Raw genomic sequence first — 13322 nt, 5'->3', positions numbered from 1 at the left:
GTGAGGAACAAAGAAAGGTGATCTGACTGTCCCAAGTGGGGGAGGGGTGTCGCGACGTAAGCTTCAGCCATGTTTGTGTAAACATGGTCTAAGGTTTTGTTTCCTCTGGTGTGACAGGAAACATGCTGGTGAAATTTCGGTAGCACTGACTTTATGTTTGAATGATTAAAATCACCCGCAACAATAAACGCAGCTTCCGGGTGAACGGTCTGTTGTTTACTGATGGCTGCGTGAAGTTCTTTCATAGCAAACTTGGCATCAGCATCCGGGGGAATATAGGCTGCAGTTATAATAGTGGAAGTGAACTCCCGCGGTAGATAAAACGGTCTACATTTAACCATGAGAAACTCAAGGTTAGCTGAACAATGTCTCCCAACAATAGCAGAGTTTGTGCACCAAGCTTTGTTAATGTAAATGCACAATCCACCACCTCTGGTCTTACCGGAGCCATCTAATGTTCTATCCGCCCGGAATGTATGGCGTCCCGCTAGCTCAATAGCGTTGTCCGGTATTCCGCTGTTTAACCATGTTTCCGTGAAAATTAGAACATTACAGTTCAAAAGTCTCTTGCTGTATGTGATGTTGAGTCGAATCTCCTCCATTTTGTTCAACAGCGACCGTACATTGGCAAGGAAAATGCTGGGTAAAGAGAGCCGGTGTGGTGTTAGCTTTAGCTTAGCTCTTAGTCCTCCGCGCTTCCCCCGCCTTTGTTTACGATCTCGCCGGCGCCTGCGAGCACTTCCGCCCGGCCGGGCAGAGTGCATAGCCTCGGGTGATCTGGCGATCTCAGGAAGGAGTCGAAGGTTGTCCATAAAACTGTCGGAAATTCGCAAACCAATATCCAAAAGCTCACCTTGGGTGTACGATGTTAAGGCACAACTGTTCTGGACGAACAGACCCGAAATGAGCAAGAAAAATACTGCTAAATTACAGAATCTGGAGAGACCGCGAGCCTCGCGATGTACTCGCGCCGCCATCTTGGATCGTATATCCAAGGGTAGATATGGGTAGAATCTCTCTACAGTCTGTTCTCATTCATCAACACAGTTTCACTGATGATCTAGAATAAACCCTAAACCCAGGATAGAGCGGTTGAGTGAATGTGGTCTGGACTGTGTGGATGAGGCTCAGTGTGTCAGAGATGCTGTAGAAGGACAGAGTTCCTGCACTGTGATCCACATACACTCCTATTCTCCTGCTGATGGGCTTTACAGGGAGTTTAGTCTTTATATTATTGTGTCTGAATGAGTATCTGGAGGAAGAGCAGTACAAACTCCAGGACTGATCATTATATCCAAACACACACTCATTACCCCGTCCCTTCCTGCTGATGCTCTGATATGACACTGATATATACACACCAATAACTCCACTCCACTCAATCTCCCAGTAACAGCGTCCACACACACTCTCTCTACACAACACCTGACACACATCAAATCTGTCTGGATGATCAGGATACGGCTGCTCTGTGTCAGTGTAAGTAATCACTCTGTTCCCCTCAGACAGACGGAGGTGTTTATTCACTGTGTTCAGATCCAGAGTGAACTGATGAGAATCTGATGGAGAGAAAACACATCAGAATCAGGAATTATGAATCTGTCTGATCTTTTATTATAGCTGATCTCTTCAAGTTCAATATATCAGCAGTGTCTCAGTAGTCAAGTCACCTTTATTTATTTAGCGCTTTGATCAATACAGATTGTTTCAAAGCAGTTTTACAGTGATAACAGGAAAATAATGCAACAGTTTGTTTCGTCTGTACAGCAGATCTAGAGGAAAATAGTGTCATTGTCCAGCTTAATTAAGTTCACTGTTGATTCATTTCTGATGTAAAAAAAGTTATTAATTTAGTTCATTATCTATACAGCCGCTCTGGAGAAAGCAGTGATGTCATCGTCCAGCTCAGTTCAGTTCTCATATAATGGTGTCAATGCAGGAAGAGCAATAATATGGTTTACTAGTTTACCAGATATCCTGTGCAAATCATCATTTACATCAGTGTATCATTTACTGTATATTAATGGTTATTATTCTGTGTTTATTATAATTATGCCTAATATATACCACTCAAATATTTGGGGTCAGTATGATTCTTTTGTAATAATTTGATCTACAATGTTTTTAAGTATTCTAGGCCTATTGTTGGTGATTTTCAGTGCTGTAGCCTTTGGCAATCTTGAGCTTTCTTTAAATTTCTATCTGTTTCCTCAAAGGTTAAAGAGATTTGTTACAAAATCCTGTTTAGGATAAATCCATAGAGGAATTTTTACAGAAGAGATTTCAGGTTGTTCTTACTTTCCTGAAGCTTTTTACTACTGAGATTTTACCTCTAAATCTTGGATGAATGTTTCAGTGAAAAATAATTATAGTTATTCATTAGTTTTAGAGGACATCCTGTTTTAGAAGAATATGTTGAATCCCCTGATTTACATCTTTGTTAAAGTCACGAGTCAATTGATATTGCTTCCAGCGCCCCTCGATGTTCTCTCCGTTGAGAAACACTAATTTACATGATCAACAATAAAACTCTTCTGTCAGGTTTTCTTTCACCTTCTACAGGAAGAACATGAAGTCACTCAGTGAGTTTTTCTGCTGGTTTTCTTAGTGACTTACATTGTAGGAAGTCGTTCCTGGTTCTGGGAGCAATGTTGGTGAAAGTGACTGTGGAAATCAACAGACATGAAGAGTGTGATTATCATGTCGAGAGAAAATGATCCCTGCATCCGTTCCTAAGACATTTCTAATATGATCTTCTACATGATATGAGATGATAGAGGATCATTTCTGAGAGCTGATGAATCTCCAGGACTTTACCTCTGTCAGAGATCTTCTTCAGCTCCTCTTTGCAGAAATCCTCCAGTTTGTCTCTCAGCTGACGGACAGATTCTCTCACGCCATCAAAAGAGGAGAGAGAACTGAAGGGATTGTCATTTACGTCTGTAGATTCAGGAGGAGCTGAGAGAGACTGGAAACTCTACAGAAAACAGAAATCAAAGCTCATCACCTCCACACTTCATCAATAACCTGCACTACTGTCAGATTTGAGCGGCTCTTGTTGATCTTTAGTAGTGAAACTGGTGCCATCAGGTTCATGGATTTCACATTGTTATAAGAAAAGTGTTTAAATATTAGTGAAGTTTTGAGCTGTTTCTGTCTGGAAGCTCAATATATCTTTCAGAAAATAAGTTTCCTAAGGGATTCCAGAGCTGAACTGCATTTATAAGAGCGCCTCTTTCAATAGAAGAAGATCAGATGAGAGTCTGACTGATGATGATATAATAACCGAACACACAGATCAACACTTCAGTCAACGGCTCATTCTGCTCTCATGAAATGTTTCTCTGTGAGTCTCTTGCTCAAGTCCACTATGACCCTGTTCTTCTAGATCTCTGTTACCTGCAGGAAATGGATGTGATCCTGTGTGTGTGAAAGCTGCTCCAGCTCAGCGTCTCTCCTCCTCAGATCATTGATCTCCTGCTCCAGTCGCTCCAGTCGTCCTTCAGCTCGACTCACTGCAGTCTTTTCCTGATCTCTGATCCGCTGTGTCGCCTCAGAGCGGCTTCTCTCAATGGAGCGGATGAGCTCAGTGAAGATCCTCTCACTGTCCTCCACTGCTGTCTGTGCAGAGCGCTGTTAGGACACACATCACAATCACACAGTGGCTTCAGTGAGTCCTGACTGAGACGTCTCAAACTTCTCTTCTTCTCCAGACTCACCTTATGAGACGCCACAGCCTCTCTCAGCTGCTGAAGATCTTTCTCTCTCTGCTGGATCCTCTGCTGGAACGACCTCTGCGTCTCCTTCAGCTGGTGCTAAAGGACAAACCAATGACAGGAGAAACATCACATTAATCATCAACTAAACAGATATGAATCCAGTATCAGAGAAGTGGTGAGATTGAGGGGTTAAAGGTCTTGCATTATAAGTATATAGGTTCAATCATAAGTGGCAACATTATTTCATCAAGTTTTATTGCCTAGCTTTATATAGATTCACCCAGAAATGTAAGTTCTTCATTGTTTACTCATCATCATGTCTTTCCAAACTTGTATGATTTCTCTTGCTGGATACAAAAGAAGATATTATGGAGAATGTCTTTGTTTCTAAAGCCCAAATCAAATATGGTGACACGTCAACAACCTCAAACCTAACTGGCTCATGCATGTCACATGACTTAACATGCCACCATATTAAATATATTTTCAGAAGACTTGGGGTGCTTCTCAACATCCCTCCTCATTTCCTTGCTCCTCCGTCCTCCATCCTATGACCCGGAAACCGATCGAGCTCAGCCATCTTGAAGGACATCTCAATCCTCTAATTGCACCGCGAGGAGACGAGGATTGAGGAGTGAGGAGGCTTCCATAGGAGTTATGAGCGAGGATACACGAGTGTGCCATAGTTGCGACCATAGTTGGCTAACGATGCTTTCGGGAAACGCACCCCAGAGCGTTTTCCCACCAGCGGAGCTAGATTAAGTTGATAGATTAAGCTTTTGCCGTATCTGGTGGGCAAAACTACGAACACATCTTCCTTTTTTTAAGAATGACTTACAGTAAGTGCCGTTCTTTGTTCTTTTCTCAAAGAAAAGCTTAACTCCAAGTCCTCCAGAGTCGCGGCCAAAGCCGACTCGAAAGACCGCTGTTTGCCAGCAGCAGCCGACATTCTTTGTTTTCAAGTAGCAGGGAACCGTCGCAACTCTGCCGTCATTATGTTAAGCCCGCCCGCCAACTCTATACACGATGTGATTGGCCTGACTAGAGTTTGGTTTTTCCAGCTCGAAAGTCAACGGAGAGTTGCTAGACTACCCTGGCTGCAAAATCAAATTTGCTGCCGCTAGGGTGCGTCTAGATTTCTTGGCTACTTTACCTTTGCAGTTTATATAAATCACACATATTTCAACCGGGTATCTTGCTTTATTATTATTCATTATGAATTTCTTGAATAACCAAACTTCAACAACATAAGGGCAGATCTTTTGAGCACTAATGATGATGCTGTAAAGTGACGCTCGAGTGTTCAAGTATTCCAATGTATAAAAAAGCTTTCATTCGATTCCTCCGTCCTCCATTTTTTTCCCTTGCAGCCTTCCCTCGCACCCTGAAGCTGGAGCTGAGACGCGAGGAAAGGTAATGAGGAAAGATACACAAATAAGAAATGAGAAGCACCCTCTGATCAGCCCCATTGGAGTTGTATGGATTTCTTTAATTCTACTTTCAAAATACGGACAGATGAGAAATTCCTTAAAATACCTTATTTTGTGTAACTCAGAAAAAGTGAGTCATGCCAGTTTGGAATAACATGAGTAAATGATGAATGTTAATTTTTTTGGGTGAAATACTGGTTTAAAGGGCTCCTATTATGCTTTTCCCCATGATAGGAGTCCAAGAGACTCAGTTTTTACCACCCCGTAATCTAAATAATCTAAACCCTATTTTCTAATGCAGACTAACTTGATGGTTAAACTGTACTTTTAACACTATTCCTCAACAGTATACAACCTCAATATTTTATTGTGTTCTCACCACTTTTATAACGACTGCTTTCTGAACCATGCAGTTCAATGCTAGTCAGATGTTTACAAATGTAGGTTCAGGAGGAGCCTAATCATTTAGTCCTGTCAATCATCATTACGAGTGAATATAAGCAGCAGTCATTGCGCTGTCCCAGCAACAATTCTTCTGTCATCCCTCCACCTCTCCATCGCTGTTTAAGGTAAAGCGAATTACGTTTCTGACATACGTGCTAATCACAACAGATTGGGACCGGCTGACCAATCGATTTTCAGAAGGCTGGTTTTAAATAAACTGAAACTAAGGGGCTGTTTACAAACGCAAACATTTGAAACGGTCTCCATGTAAACAACAAAAACGCGAATCTCTGAAGATGATGACATCATGCACATAATGCGTATTATGTTTTCAAAGGAAAAAATCAAAGGAAAAACTTCTCTGTTTTCAGCATATCTTTGTCGTGTAAACGTACCCTAAAACTAATGTAGTGCAGGGTATACGCAGGTATACGGCGTATACCCACTTCTTGTTCAGTCGGCATTGCGTATACCCACTTCTAAATCCCCTCTGATGTGCGTGTGAAAACACCCAGTCAGGGTCGAACCCACCATTGAGGTCCCCGAGGTCTGGACCTCAGTAATTGTTTTTAGTTTAGCCTATATAATGAAAGTTGTGAAATAATTGCCTAATATTAACTCTAATTTGGTGCTGCAATGATTTGCCCATCGTGACGATAACCGACCTTCTCATCTGAGCTGCTTCAGCACTCAAACACCCGCTCGTCAATGTCAAAATGTTTGAGACCAATCAAAGCAAGCGGGATTTATGTTCACTCACAGAAGCGCGAGCCGAGCGCGAATCCCAACGCGACGCTTCATGCTTGAGTTAACGATAATACAAGTAGCTAAACTGAACAGCTGTTTTTCGATCGAAGTTTTAAATGACCGACAGAAATAAACAGTTTGATCAAAGACAGTGGAAACTATAAGCTCAATTTAACAACACAAGCACCATATTAAATATATTGCCATTATTATTATAAATACAATGTATAAATGTATTTGTATAACGTTACCTCGAATGTATTTGAATATTTCCCCAGTATCAGCACTTAGACTTTTCACTGTTTGTATCACTTCACTTGTCTGTGTTTGCGCAACTTGCATCATTAAGCCAGATGGTGGCACAAGTGACTGTCTTTATGAATGAGCAATTGAACCATTGATTAAATGAACATATTAGTCCAAAAACATTGATTAATTTAGGAAAGAAAAAGTAGCTGAAACTGATCTTTGATACTCATATAAATTGCTCATATGCCTCTGGTCTGGACACAGAAGGATTGCATTGGCGTTTGTTTGAAATGTAACATCTGTGCAAAATAATCCTTGAACCATTTCTTATTTAAGGCCATTCCCGTTTCGAATATGTGATTGTGTATTGTCAACAATAAGCATAAACATTCTGCATTTCCATTTTGTAGTGTGGATCATTCATTGCGACATTTAAACTGATTCTCATGTTTAAAAATATCTGATAAAATACTTCATGCTACTGCCCACATGCTTTTAAAGCTACTGTTGTCCATTTATTTTGGCCTTCAAAACACCTTAAAATGCACATGTCGAGATCAGGAAAATCTATATTTTCTCAAGGGGGCATGCCCCCGAACCCCCCTAGCAAAATAATTTTTGGGACCTCGGTTTTTATAAAACCCTGCTTATGGCCCTGCGCCCAGTAAAGACAGTGTTGCAGTGATCCCTTGAATAGTCGTCCAATTTTCATATGTGGATGGACTAAGGAATAGTCACTCAAAATTCATAATTATTTAGTATTAATAAATAATTAAAAGCCAGTATTAATTACAAAAACTGCACCTCCTGTGGCTAATATTAATTTTATAATGATCCTTTTTCTGTGAAGTCAAGCAGCAAAAGTTAAGTGATAATGTGTAAATACTATACTGGCCCATTTTGGGGTGAACTTATATGCAAGACTATCTTACATCACTGTTTATAACACAGAGCGTTCATCCTTTCCTGGGGCGCTTAAAAAAAATTTGAGGCATAAATTAAGAGTATACCACTTCTCCAGGCACCACTACATCACTGGGTAAAACCATTAAATTATGTAAATGTAGTCTAGTTAGTAGACCCCATAAACAATATCATGAGCCTGTAAATGATCATAATGGGACCTCTGTAAGTTCATACCTGTTTCTCTGTCCTCTGTGCTGCCGCTGATACAGTGTCGTGGTTTTTATGTTCATCCATACACAGCACACATATACACTTCTGATCAGTGCGGCAGAAAACCTCGAGGAGCTTGTCGTGTTTCTGGCAGATCATCTCCTGCAGTCGTCCAGTGGCATCAGTCAGATTGTGTCTCTTTCCTTTAAACAAACTCTCATGTTGTTCAAGGTGATTCTGACAGTAAGAGTTCAGACACACCAGACAGGACTTGACGGCTTTGTGTTTTCTTCCAGTACAGACGTCACACTGCACATCTCCAGCTCCAGCGTAACAGTCAGCAGCAAGTTTAGTCTTCTTCAGTTTCTCCACCATTTCAGCCAGAATGGTGTTTTTAGCTAAAGCAGGTCTTGGCCTGAAGGTCTGTCTGCACTGAGGACAGCTGTAGACTCTCTTCTCATCCTCCTGATCCCAGCAGTCTGTAATACAGATCTTACAGTAACTGTGTCCACAGGGAATGGCCACTGGATCCTTCAGGAGATCCAGACACACTGAACACATGAACTCATCCTGAGAAATTCTGGCTTCTGCCATTTTACTGCATGAGTACAGAGACACAAACACACAACAGCTCAACTACACTTCAGTTTCACTTTCCCTGAACTCATGTGATTCCTGTTTCCTGGTTCTGTGTTTGAGTGCCGTGTGTAAAACAGGCGTGTCTGTAAAGCAGCTTCCTTATTCCTGATCCTGAAGAGCCTCATTCCTGCTAAGTTTTTAGTTCACAAACACATTTTGTTTAATAGGTCTCAGACAGACACTCAAAAATATAAGTTAGAGAGAAGCAAGACAACCTTAAAAGTTCAGTAATTCTCTATCCTAAATACTACACTGTTACTGGAGGACTGAAAACTGTCCAGAAGAGTCACCATGAAGTCAAAATGGCCAAATCTTTAATTTAATATTGCAGTATTTATTATACATTATTTACTTGTGCACATAGGGCTGGGCAATACAACAATAATTATCAAAATATAATTTCTTAATAAAATTTTAACAAAAGTTCGTAAAATATTCCATATAAGAGGAACATAAACAGCGTTAACGGCAACACGGTCCATTTATCAGCTCGGCTTAAACGACATTGCAGCGCTCTAGATGTGTTCACTTGCTGATTGGTTTTGAGGGATAAGCATTGTTCCCTTTCGAAAGGGAACTCGCACTGCTAGTAGTGACGTCATAGGCTGTCGCCGGTCAATATCGATTACCGTGTTTGGATAGCTTTTCAGACACCAGTTCATGTGGAGTACGGTTACAGTCGTAACCCGAGACTTTTTTTTCCTTGCATATTTTTATAGTTTGCACACTCCACCAAAGACAAGAGAAGTCAAAAAGCCAGATAAAAAATTCCCCAAAGCAAAAAAAAATGTTTTATATATTTTTTCTTTCGATCTTGTGGTGCGAGTACCTAGACGTGTTTTTGTGAGACATGTATTAAAAAAGTAAAAGAGTTTGTTTTTGAAGGACAAGACAGTGGCAGAAATTCTTGACTGGTCTTTTTGGCGTGAATCACGTTTTGCATTCACAGTTCTCAATTTGAGGCATTTTCGCTAGTTAGTGTTATCCAGCACACAGACGTTGAATTTTTTGCTTGGTTAAAGAGGTAATAAATAAATTATTAATATATTTAAAAATAAATTATTATATATTTTCACTTGACATACATGTATTTCTGAGACAGTACACAACACTAATCTTAGGTGAGTTTCACGACATGTATACTTGCAAATTTTGTGCACACACATGCAGTACAATCTGTGCATTTGTAAGGCACATGCAAATTCAAAGTACCCAGGGGGCAAAACACCTGTTTTTTAGGAAATCAGACATGGGCTGCTGTAAAAGGTTGTCATATAAAAATGAAATCTATGATGTCTGAGGATCACAACCTGGGTGGCCAACCCGGTCAACAAGCTGCTGGAAACTTGTAATTAGGGTCAAAACAATGTTACCTCAAATTCGGCTTTAACTCCCAGAATCACCCAAACATGCTAAAACGGTTTAATTATATTCATGAATCGTGAGCCTTATCTCCCTGATACTTTATGCTAGAAACAAACTGAGCACACCTTTAGAAAGAGTGGAAGATAAGCTTTCATCTGATGCCTTGATTGTACATATAATTAGAATGTAAGAGTTAACAATGCCTCTTAATTCATAGGTAGGCAAAAAAAAAGAAAATAATATTGAACATTCCATTTGTAATCGGTAGCATTCTTTTTCCTTTGTTGTTGTTAAAATAAACAAATTACCATGTAAAGTTAACTTTTACTGGATGAAATCATATTTTGATTTTTTTTTTACTAAACAGACAGTCCTCATGGCCCATAACACATATTGTTAGAATTCAATGTCAAGCCTATAATAGCCTGTCAATTCAAACAAGATCCAAGAAAGAAGTTAACCATTAACTGGTGTTAATTAAGTTGGCTTGAGAGAGCCAACATATTGAAATCCTATTTAAACTTATTATTAAGTTGGCTTGAGAGAGCCAACTTACTGAAATCCTATTTAAACTTATTATTATTATTATTATTATTAAGTTGGCTTGAGAGAGCCAACATATTGAAATCCTATTTAAACTTATTAAGTTGGCTTGAGAGAGCCAACATATTGAAATCCTATTTAAACTTATTAAGTTGGCTTGAGAAAGCCAACATATTGAAATCCTATTTAAACTTATTAAGTTGGCTTGAGAGAGCCAACTTACTGATATTGTACTTAAACTTATTAATGGTGCTTGCTGAAAGCAAGGCATCATTAGTGTTCTCTTGCATACTTATTAGTGGTGCTTGCTGAAAGCAAGGCATCACTATTGTTATTGCTCATACTTATTATTCTTCTTCTTATTAAGTTGGCTTGAGAGAGCCAACATATTGAAATCCTATTTAAACTTATTATTAAGTTGGCTTGAGAGAGCCAACATATTGAAATCCTATTTAAACTTATTATTATTATTAAGTTGGCTTGAGAGAGCCAACATATTGAAATCCTATTTAAACTTATTATTATTATTAAGTTGGCTTGAGAGAGCCAACATATTGAAATCCTATTTAAACTTATTATTAAGTTGGCTTGAGAGAGCCAACATATTGAAATCCTATTTAAACTTATTAAGTTGGCTTGAGAAAGCCAACATATTGAAATCCTATTTAAACTTATTATTATTAAGTTGGCTTGAGAGAGCCAACATATTGAAATCCTATTTAAACTTATTATTATTATTATTATTCTTACCAAAAAATTCCACTCAATCTCCTCCTAGAGCTTTAACTCTACATACTCCAAACTCGGCTCAGACACTCAAACTGTTCTGACTCGAGTTGCTTTATCTTTTCAGACTGATCGGACTTACGGTTTTCCTACAAATGATGATCAAAACTCGGAAAAACTCCCATTGACTTGCATTGGGGAGTTCTAAAAAATTCAAATCCAGATTCAAACTGACCAACCGACAAAAATTCAAATCTAAATACCTTGAAGACTAAACCAAACTGCCGTTCTATATATATTAGCCAATGAAACTCATTTAAACTAATAAACTCTAATCTCATACATTTATAAACTAATTAACTTAAATTTAATAACTAATTAACTAATAAACTCATGAATTCATAGACTTATGAACTCTTAAACTCATAAATTAATAAACTCTGAACTCTAAACTCATTTAAACTTATAAACTCTAAACTCAAAAACTCATACACTTATAAACTCATCAGTTTATACACTTATAAACTCTAAACTCATAAACTCTGAGTGTGTGTGTGTGTGTCTGAGTGAGTGTGTGAGCGAGGTAGTCTGTGAGTGTGTGTGTGTGTGTGTGTGTGTGTGTGTGTATCTATCTAACTTATTTATCTATCTATCTCTCTGTCATAAACTTCAAACTACTTTAAACTTCAAACCAATTTAAACTTCTTAAGTTTAAAGCTCCCAGCTCCCAAGCAACTCCATAGCAACCAAACTTGAGTACCCTAGCAACCGTTTTGCAAGACCTATATCTCTGTATCAGAACATCGTATAGAGATGAGGTTTGGCTCTTTTGACTCATGCTAGCAAACAGCACTTCCAACATGCTACATATGCTAGCAGTGAATAGCTACATGCTAATAGCGATTAGATAAGTGTTAAATCATGCCAAGATCATGCTAAGAACTCTAGAAAAACTCCATAGTAACCATCTGTGACAACTACCAACCACCTAGTAACACCATATCAACCGCCCTGAATACCATAGCAACCACCCAGAACACCCTAGCAACCGCCTAGCAACCACCCAAAAGACCCTAGCAACCACCCAGAACACCGTAGCAACCACCCAAAAGACCCTAGCAACCACACAAAACACCCTAGCAACCGCCTAGCAACCACCCAAAAGACCCTAGCAACCACCCAAAACACCCTAGAAACCGCCTAGCAACCACCCAAAAGACCCTAGCAACCACCCAAAATATCCTATCAACCGCCTAGCAACCACCCAAAAGACCCTAGCAACCACCAGAAATATCCTAGCAACCGCCTAGCAACCACCCAGAATATCCTAGCAACCACCCAAAACAGCCTAGCAACCACCCAGAACACCCTAGCAACCGCCTAGCAACCACCCAAAAGACCCTAGCAACTGCCTAGCAACCACCCAGAACACCCTAGCAACCACCCAAAAGACCCTAGCAACCGCCTAGCAACCACCCAAAAGACCCTAGCAACCGCCTAGCAACCACCAAGAACACCCTAGCAACCACCCAAAAGACCCTAGCAACCACCCAAAAGACCCTAGCAACCGCCTAGCAACCACCCAAAACACCCTAGCAACCGCCTAGCAACCACCCAAAAGACCCTAGCAACCACCAAAAATATCCTAGCAACCACCCAGAACACCCTAGCAACCACCTAGCAACCGCCTAGCAACCACACAAAAGACCCTAGCAACAGCCTAGCAACCACCCAAAATACCCTAGCAACCGCCTAGCAACCACCCAAAATACCCTAGCATCCGCCTAGCAACACCATAGCGACCACCCATAACATCCTAGCAACCGCCTAGCAAAAAACGTTTTGGTCCAAACTTTCTCAAGCCAACTTAAAGTTTGTCTCGACGAACTTTCGCATCTAGTTATTATTATTATTCTTCTTACCAAAAAATTACACTCAATCTCCTCCTAGAGCTTTAACTCTACATACTCCAAACTCGGCTCAGACACTCAAACTGTTCTGACTCGAGTTGCTTTATCTTTTCAGACTGATCGGACTTACGGTTTTCCTACAAATGATGATCAAAACTCGGAAAAACTCCCATTGACTTGCATTGGGGAGTTCTAAAAAATTCAAATCCAGATTCAAACTGACCAACCGACAAAAATTCAAATCTAAATACCTTGAAGACTAAACCAAACTGCCGTTCTATATATATTAGCCAATGAAACTCATTTAAACTAATAAACTCTAATCTCATACATTTATAAACTAATTAACTTAAATTTAATAACTAATTAACTAATAAACTCATGAATTCATAGACTTATGAACTCTTAAACTCATAAATTAATAAACTCTGAAC

The 13322-nt window shown here is 39.6% G+C and overlaps 1 protein-coding gene across 2 annotated transcripts; it reads right to left on the bottom strand.

Annotated features, from left to right (window-relative positions):
- Positions 1–1023: 1023 nt before the first annotated feature.
- Positions 1024–8375, bottom strand: LOC311289715 (tripartite motif-containing protein 16-like). 2 transcript variants are annotated; one of them, XM_084407945.1, is made up of 6 exons: positions 7730–8375; positions 3720–3815; positions 3400–3633; positions 2818–2977; positions 2617–2664; positions 1024–1559 (listed from the first exon to the last, which is right to left on the bottom strand). In XM_084407945.1, exons 1-6 carry the CDS (start codon positions 8297–8299, stop codon positions 1039–1041), a joined length of 1629 nt encoding a protein of 542 aa, XP_084264071.1. In that variant the 5' UTR covers positions 8300–8375; the 3' UTR covers positions 1024–1038. The 2 variants fall into 2 exon arrangements, with proteins under 2 accessions (XP_084264071.1, XP_084264072.1); XM_084407946.1 differs by having other exon boundaries at positions 3720–3809; positions 7730–8356.
- Between the last annotated feature and the right edge of the window lie 4947 nt (positions 8376–13322).

This window comes from Rutilus rutilus, assembly GCF_951802725.1.
Source record: "Rutilus rutilus genome assembly, chromosome: 4".
Classification (NCBI taxonomy): domain Eukaryota; kingdom Metazoa; phylum Chordata; class Actinopteri; order Cypriniformes; family Leuciscidae; genus Rutilus; species Rutilus rutilus.
This window is presented reverse-complemented; position numbering and strand designations above follow the sequence as displayed.

Bases quoted from the DNA above. Each gene is read 5' to 3' on its own strand.
- LOC311289715 (XM_084407945.1), bottom strand. From the start codon at position 8,299: ATGGCAGAAGCCAGAATTTCTCAGGATGAGTTCATGTGTTCAGTGTGT. The intron at 3,816-7,729 runs GTATGAACTTAC...TTTGTCCTTTAG, and splicing joins CACAGAGGACAGAGAAACAG to CACCAGCTGAAGGAGACGCA. The intron at 1,560-2,616 runs GTAAGTCACTAA...TCTCTCCATCAG, and splicing joins CAGGAACGACTTCCTACAAT to ATTCTCATCAGTTCACTCTG.